The 7387-nt window shown below is 36.7% G+C and overlaps 1 protein-coding gene across 2 annotated transcripts; it reads left to right on the top strand.

Moving 5' to 3' along the window:
- Positions 1 to 1201: 1201 nt before the first annotated feature.
- LOC148011025 (uncharacterized) lies at positions 1202 to 3447 on the top strand. 2 transcript variants are annotated; one of them, XM_087672128.1, is made up of 6 exons: positions 1202 to 1331; positions 1422 to 1550; positions 1870 to 2136; positions 2672 to 2715; positions 2818 to 2949; positions 3048 to 3447. In XM_087672128.1, exons 3-6 carry the CDS (start codon positions 1881 to 1883, stop codon positions 3192 to 3194), a joined length of 579 nt encoding a protein of 192 aa, XP_087528254.1. In that variant the 5' UTR covers positions 1202 to 1331; positions 1422 to 1550; positions 1870 to 1880; the 3' UTR covers positions 3195 to 3447. The 2 variants fall into 2 exon arrangements, with proteins under 2 accessions (XP_087528254.1, XP_087528253.1); XM_087672127.1 differs by lacking the exon at positions 1202 to 1331 and having other exon boundaries at positions 1343 to 1550.
- The last annotated feature ends 3940 nt before the right edge of the window (positions 3448 to 7387 follow it).

The raw sequence follows: 7387 nt of genomic DNA on the forward strand, positions 1-7387 counted from the left end.
TTGAGAGTTAACAAGGATATTATTTTTTATTAAATGAGTAGTTGGTACAATAATGTGTAAAATGTAGTTGGGATTTCTAAACATGAGAGTGTGGTTATGTAAAAAATATGCAAATAGTCACAGACATTGAGTAGACCACAAGAGTCTCCTAGTCATGGTTTTGTTGATAGACCTTGGAGTGGCAAATTGAGGTCATAGGTTACTTCACCAAGTACATCACACATGTCAAGAAAAGATAAAGGGAAAGTTGGAGACTCAACTATTATGATAGATGTATCATGAAGTTTCTCTCATGTTGATGCTAATTCAAATGGCTCTTAAGCAGAGCTTGGATAAGGAGTTTGGGATTCCATCTATTAAAATGCATGGTGTGCAAAAGGCACAAGAGGATGCTAAAGCGCAACTAGCAAAACAATTTGAGAAATGGATTAGTAGAGGTTGGTAAATTAACTATCACATATAACATGGAGGCAGTTCAAAGAGCTCAATAAGCAAAGTCGGCACCAGGATCCAACTAACTTGGAGGAGCAGCTCGAAGGGACAATGTTGCTCGAACCATGTTAAGAGAGAGAGAGGGGGGGAATGCAAATGTGAGAATGGTATTTGGAGATTTTGACTTTGTGAAGGAGATTGATGACGAAGATAGCAATGACTTAAAACTCTCTTGCATCTGTATTACATGGTGGAAGGTGAAAAGAGGGGTGGTGTATTAATAAATGTTTCCTCTTTCCACCTTCCTACTGAAAGCTGGGTAGATCCATATCTCAATAGCATGGTGAAGGGCCTCAACTCCCCTGCTCTCTATTTATTGTTTGGTTAAGTTAGTGCCTCAATTGTAATCGATCAATCGATATCAATTTGGCTTGTTAAACATCAAAGTCAATGTAATGTGTCAAGTTTTGTAATAAATCATCTTAGTTTTGTTAATTCAATATTTTTTTTGTGTTACTCGTATCAATTTGTGTTATTCATCTTTAATGATTGTGTTAATTGAATATATTGATTTTAATTCTTATATCAATAATAAATAACATTGATGATTATGCCGCTAATTTGAGATTAACTAACATACATCCATAGTGTTAGTTCATTGGCATTGATTTTGAGGGTTAATTTGGGAAATGTCTGGTGGACAGGAGGTGGTGGGCAGTATAGCTGATGGATAGTAGTTATTGGCTAGAGAAAATGTCCACTGCCGAGTGTGTAAGCAAGTGATGGTGCTTGCCCAAGTCAAATTTCCCTATGCCACTAGAGTTGTTTAAGCCTAAACGAATGTAATTGTATGCAAAAATGAGCTGACGAGCAGAGAGAAAAGGGGCGGGGGGCCCCAGGTTTTGGCTTTGCTTGGCCAGCTGCTTCTCTTACATCGCTACCCTTCTCTTATCGCCTGTACTCATACTCTTCTTTGCTTCTGCTTGCAGGAAGACAGAAGAAGAAGAAGAAGAAGAAGAAGAGCAGAAGAAGAAGAAGAAGAGAATAAGTAATAGCAAGCAGACAGCCAACAAAGTGTTTTGATGCACTCGAACTGAGCAGGAAGAGCTACCTCCAAGGTAAGACCGCCTTAATGTCTTATTATCATATTAATTGAATGCATCAATCACGGTCACATACGATGAATGAATGCATGAATGAATGTTTCAATATGAGAGAGAGAGAGAGAGAGAGAGAGAGAGAGAGAGAGAGAGAGAGAGCTGCCTACAAGGTAAAACCTTCTCAATGTATTATTAGTATATTAATTTAATGCCTTAATCACAGTCATATGTGTGTGTGAGAGAGAGAGAGAGAGAGAGAGAGAGAGAGAGAGAGAGAGAGAGAGAGAGAGAGAGAGAGAGAGAGAGAGAGAGAGAAGTGCTTTGTCTGGCTTTCCAGAGATTGTCATTATGGCTCCCCTTGTGCTCCCCATTCCTTCTGGTATGGTTTCTAGTCAGTGCTCATCTCAAAGGCACCCTGGTGCACAAGCGCTCAAGCTTGCCTTTGATCCTAAGTTCAAATCCGGCATCTCTCCTTTCAAAAAGAAATGCCTTTTTGGACTTCCTGGCAGCTTGCATCACGGCAAAAGGTTCTCAGTTATCCTAAAGAGCAGCGAAAACGCAAGCGTAGAAACTGCAGCTGGTGGTGTTCTTGATATTGAGGATGGTAAATTCAATCCCGTGTATTTCTGTTTTTGTTTGTTGTGGTATTTAATTTTCTCTATGGCACTACACACAAGAAATCTAGATGCGGATGGTTCTCAGGCAGAATGCCAAAGCTGTGAAGTTTAACTAATCTCCAAAAGTTACTAGGAGTTAGGGTCTCACATCATTGAAAGAATGAGAATCCATGGGAGTAAGCTCTATCCCCTTTGCAGTTTTGTGGTAAAGTGGCATTCATAGTCAAAAGCCAAACTTGGCTTCTGAGACAGCTTCTTGTTTAGTGTGAACCATTGAAGCTGGAGCTAGTTGGGATCCTGGGGAGTTTTCCACTAAATGTCCCTTCTTTCAGAGAGTCTGTTGTATTTTAGTAGATGTGACACAAAGTTTCTTGAACTTGCATGTCATTCTGCATACTGCTTGAGGATATAAAGTATTTATTCTTTTTGATAGGCATCTTGATTTTATCATCTTGCAGTAGGATGAGATAATGCCTTGCATAATGCAAAATATCTCCCTAATACTGATTTTATTTCGACCAGAGGCCTCCTTCAATCAATATTTGCAAGAAGCTGGAGAGAAACTGGTAATTGGCTTTCACATGTTCTTTCATGTATCTAAGGACCATACTGCGAAATTCTAGAGAGTGGAACAACAGATTTTTGAACAATCTTCTAAATGCCTGTAGGTGGTTCTTGATATTTCTACACAAACCTGTGGTCCATGCAAGATGATCTATCCAAAAGTAGTCAAAATGAGCAAGGAATATCCTGATGCAGTTTTTCTAAAAATCAATGGTGATCTAAATAAGGACACCAGGGTAAGTTGGTCATGGTGGTATGATTTTCCAATATAGAGTCTTGCGGTTTGGTCTCAGTACTTGTGTTATTAACATAAGGTCTGTTTTGTGAGGTGCAGGCTTTAATGAGGAAATGGGGAGTTCGAGCTGTGCCTAATTTTAGGTTTTTTCGAAATGGTAAGCTGATTCATTCTCACACTGGAGCAAATGAAGATGAACTGCGGGCTAAATTCCTAGTGCATTACATGGAGAAGGTGCAAGTTTAATCAGCTGTGCTGGCCTTTGTTTGGCCATCTTGAGCATTTGTGAATTCATAAATGCCATATTTCTGGTTGGCATCCTTCAGCAAATTCACCCAGACGAGTCAAGCTTGTAAAGTGTTGCTTTTCAGAGGGGGCACCAGGCTCACTGTGTATAGTACAGTATTTTATCACCTATCAAGTGCAATCAGTTTTGTATACACAAATTTCGAGTATTGTGTAATCTATATGGAAATGACAACACTGTCATTATGATCAAGCATCTTATCATTGCTTCTTTTTACAAGCTTGCTGTTTTGGTCAGCTTTCTGTAGTGCAAGAAAGAGATGTTTTAGCAGTGTAGTGTGCCACTGTGATAAACCAAAATAACTAAGAGATATCAGTAGGAAGCTGTAGGGCATGACGTTAGGTTACGACTGAACAAAATCTATTATCACTCTTCAAATTTAAGTATGGTAGTGACACAACAGACACATATTTTTAGCAGTATGCTGTTCTTCCAAATCTAAGGTTTTTCTTTTTAGTCTTTACCAAAAGTCTTGCATGCAGTCAGTGCACCACTGCACCATGACTGCACATGGCAATAATACTGTAGTAAAACATCACCAATAGTGGAGGTGACATACTTTGCTCAGTTTACAGACCCTGATTTCTTGTTCTCCATTGCCAATGGCAGTAAATAATTAGTCACCTAAGCTTCATACTTTATCAGTCTGCCCCACATATTGTTCAGTGTGTAACGTGCAAACCTGAGTTTGTCCGCAGTGTAATCTTACGAATAGTGGAGATGACATATTTTGCTCTGTTTAGGGACCCTGATTTGTTGATACTCAAAACACACTGATCTGTTTTTGTTCTTCATTGCCAATGGGAGCAAATGATTAGTAATGTTAGCTTCCTATTTGTTAGTCTGCCTCAGATATTGCTTAGTGCATAACATGCATATCTGAACTTATTCTTGCTGCAATTACCTCTGTTTATAGTGAAATAATCTCACTCCGACTTGTTATGAACGTTCCTTATATCTGTAATGGATCAGTTCCCCATATTTACACATCCTTTCTGCATGTACTTTCCTTGAATCTGATCATACAGCCTGACAGTGCAAACTTGTATGTCTAGTGTGACATTATTAAAATGCCAATGGATCTTCAACATATTAATTTTAATCCTATACTTTGACTTCTGACTTAATGATTAGAAAGGCTTTGAATAAATGCGATAAAACATAAGTATATTTGTTATTCTTTTATAAGTTAAAAACAGGATGTGTGAGGAGCTTTCGAGATTCTGATAAGTGGCTATACTTTGCTTACTATGCTGGAACTACACAAGGAGTTTGGGTATCATCAAGGTGTTGCAAATCATATGCCTTGTTGCTAAATTGTGAGAATATAATTACACTCCTTGCATGCACCAAATCCACTGAAAGACATCACTCACTTTAAAGTGGAAAATAAGAGACACAGAAAGTGGTAGTAGAAGACTTTTATTGTTTACACCTTTTGTATAGTAGTTGCTTGTTCAATAAAGAGGAAGAGATTGCTCTTTTCGTAAAGTCTACTTGAGAGTGATTATGGCTGATGGGAGATTGACAAGGCCATTACTACTCGAATACGAGTAACATAGCATTCACCATGTAATTTGCACGCTCTCACAATCTCGACTAGCTACTTGATATTAGTTCTTGAGGTAAATCACATCAGCTAGCATTTGCAACGTTTCTCTCAAAAAGTGAGAATGCAGTCTTATGCATTCATTCTGTGGCATGAAAAATGGGATTAGTATGTCTGTGGAGAGTTGGTATTGCCACACAATATTTAGGTTTATGGTTACATATACCTCTAAATCTGTTCTGCACCTATATATTACATCTCCATGCTGCTCAGCCCTACCACAATAGGTTATTCCTTGGGCAGCCAAGAACAACTCCATGTTGAGTTTGAAGTATTATTTAATTGTGCTTATTTATTCTCATACACAGTCTGAAATAAAAATTCAAAAGCCTGGGTGTCTGTATTACTGTGTAAGGTCAATGCATAAGTAATTGACACGTAAGTAAAGTCTCCCGAGATCATCCACGTGTGGTATTCTAAGGTGCTAAGGTGCTGTGTAAGCTTTCTCGTAGATCCAGTTATCTGAACTTAATGTGGCATTGTTGATGCACTGTCTCTGCGACAACAGCTAGCCTTTCTGTAAACTCCAATGCCAAGAAAGTAAACTTGAATTAACCATAATCAACTCCCTGGTTGATAATTCTTTGATGGATGGATCTCTTGAAAAGCCACCAAAATATAAGGCTGCCAGTACCTTTACAAAACTTGAAACAGTCCTACGGTTGACAAATCTTGAATTTTCAATTAAGAACGTTGCCACCATACCAAGCTCGAAGAGACTCGTTATGGTTGTGGCCAAGAATGCCTTTTCAAAGCTTGTAATCGTAATCTGTGGATGTCTGTGATCTCTAAAACCTTGTCCGCCGTGCCATGAATACATCTGCGTATCGACCGACTAGCCAAACAACGCAAGGAGATTGCAGGGCCATTCAAACCTCTGATTGTGTATTTCAGCTAGCTGTAAGAGGCTCGTGTTTTCTGTCCACTGATGTATGACTAGCATTCACACTTGGTGTCTCTTCGTGCTATTAGTCTTTAGCTATACAATGACCGAAGATTAGTCACTGGTTTTTTTCGAAAAAGCTCCGGCATCCGCTCTTTGGCTAGTGAGATGATGATTAAATCGATGTGTTTAACTTAATTTCTATTGGATACACCGTTTCGGCTAGTGATGATCGAGTCAATGTTACTTAACATTTGTTATTCAATCTATTCTTACTTCTCCCAAACCTCTATCTTCCTCCCAAGCCTCCCTTTTTTTCCCAAACCTTTTGAATTTGAATTGCATGTTTGAATTTGAATTGCATGCATGCATGGGAGGTTGAGGTGGCTTTAATGCCCCACGTCTTCATGTCCTCCCTCTCTCATGATAAGGATAAACTTAGATATAGATAGGAGGGTGGAGAAGGCTTCACTTTCATTCATTCAGGTGTTTGAGGAGCTTTCGTTGATTCACGAGCTGAAGAAGCTGAAGGAGTTGAATTGAAGGAGCTGAACGTGCTCTGAGCGTTGTGTTCGTTCATTCAAGGTGCTCTCTCTCTCTCTCTCTCTCTCTCTCTCTCTCTCTCTCTCTTTCCAACCCCCCCCAAGTCACGCTGCCCCCCCGCCAGTGATACCCTTCCCCCCACCACCACCAAGTTATCCTCCCTCCCCGCCAAGTCATCCCCCCCCCCGCGCAGTTAATGTTAGTTAATAATCTTTAATCTATTTGAGTTAATGTAATGTAATGATTAATTTTAGTTAATGTTAGTTTATGTGATTAATGTGAATGTTAGTTAATGTTAAATTAATGTTAAATGTTATGTTAGTTATGATCAATGTTAATGATTAATGTAATGTAATGATTAATTTTAGTTAATGTTATGTGTTAAGTGAATGTGAATGATAATAATAATAAATAATAAAATTATTATTAGGTTATTATTACATTACATTACATTTTTATTTTTATTATTGTATTGTATATTGTTATTATTTATGTTAAAATGTTAATGTGAATGTGTTAATGTTAATGTGAATGATAATAATAATAAAATTATTATTATTATGTTATATGTTATTATTACATTACAATTTTATTATGTTAACATTACATTACATTACATTAAATTTTCATTATTATTATGTTTATGTTAATGTTAATGTGTTAAGTGAATGTGTTAAATGTTAATGTTAATGTGAATGATAATGATAATAAAATAAAATTATTATTATGTTGGTATAGTTATATAGTTTTGTTAATTTTGTTAATGGTTGTTATTTTAACTTTGTTATTGTTAGTTAGTTATAAATATGTATTATATTATAAATATGTATTGTTTGTTTGTTATGTTATGTTATTGTTGTTAATGTTATGTTAATAGTTGTGTTCTGTTAATGTTTTTTATGTTATGTTATGTTATTATTGTTATTGTTAATTAATAATTAATGTCATGTTAATATTTATAGTTATGTTTTAGTTATGTTAATTTTAATATCTATCTAATTATTATGTTGTGTTATGTTATGTTTATGTTTATGTTATGTTATAGTTGTTAATGTTAATATGTTTAATGCTATGTTATCTATCTATCTAATTAGTTT

This window comes from Lygodium microphyllum, chromosome 29 (assembly GCF_053477565.2).
Source record: "Lygodium microphyllum isolate KBCC chromosome 29, Lygodium_microphyllum_v1.1.10, whole genome shotgun sequence".
Lineage (NCBI taxonomy): Eukaryota > Viridiplantae > Streptophyta > Polypodiopsida > Schizaeales > Lygodiaceae > Lygodium > Lygodium microphyllum.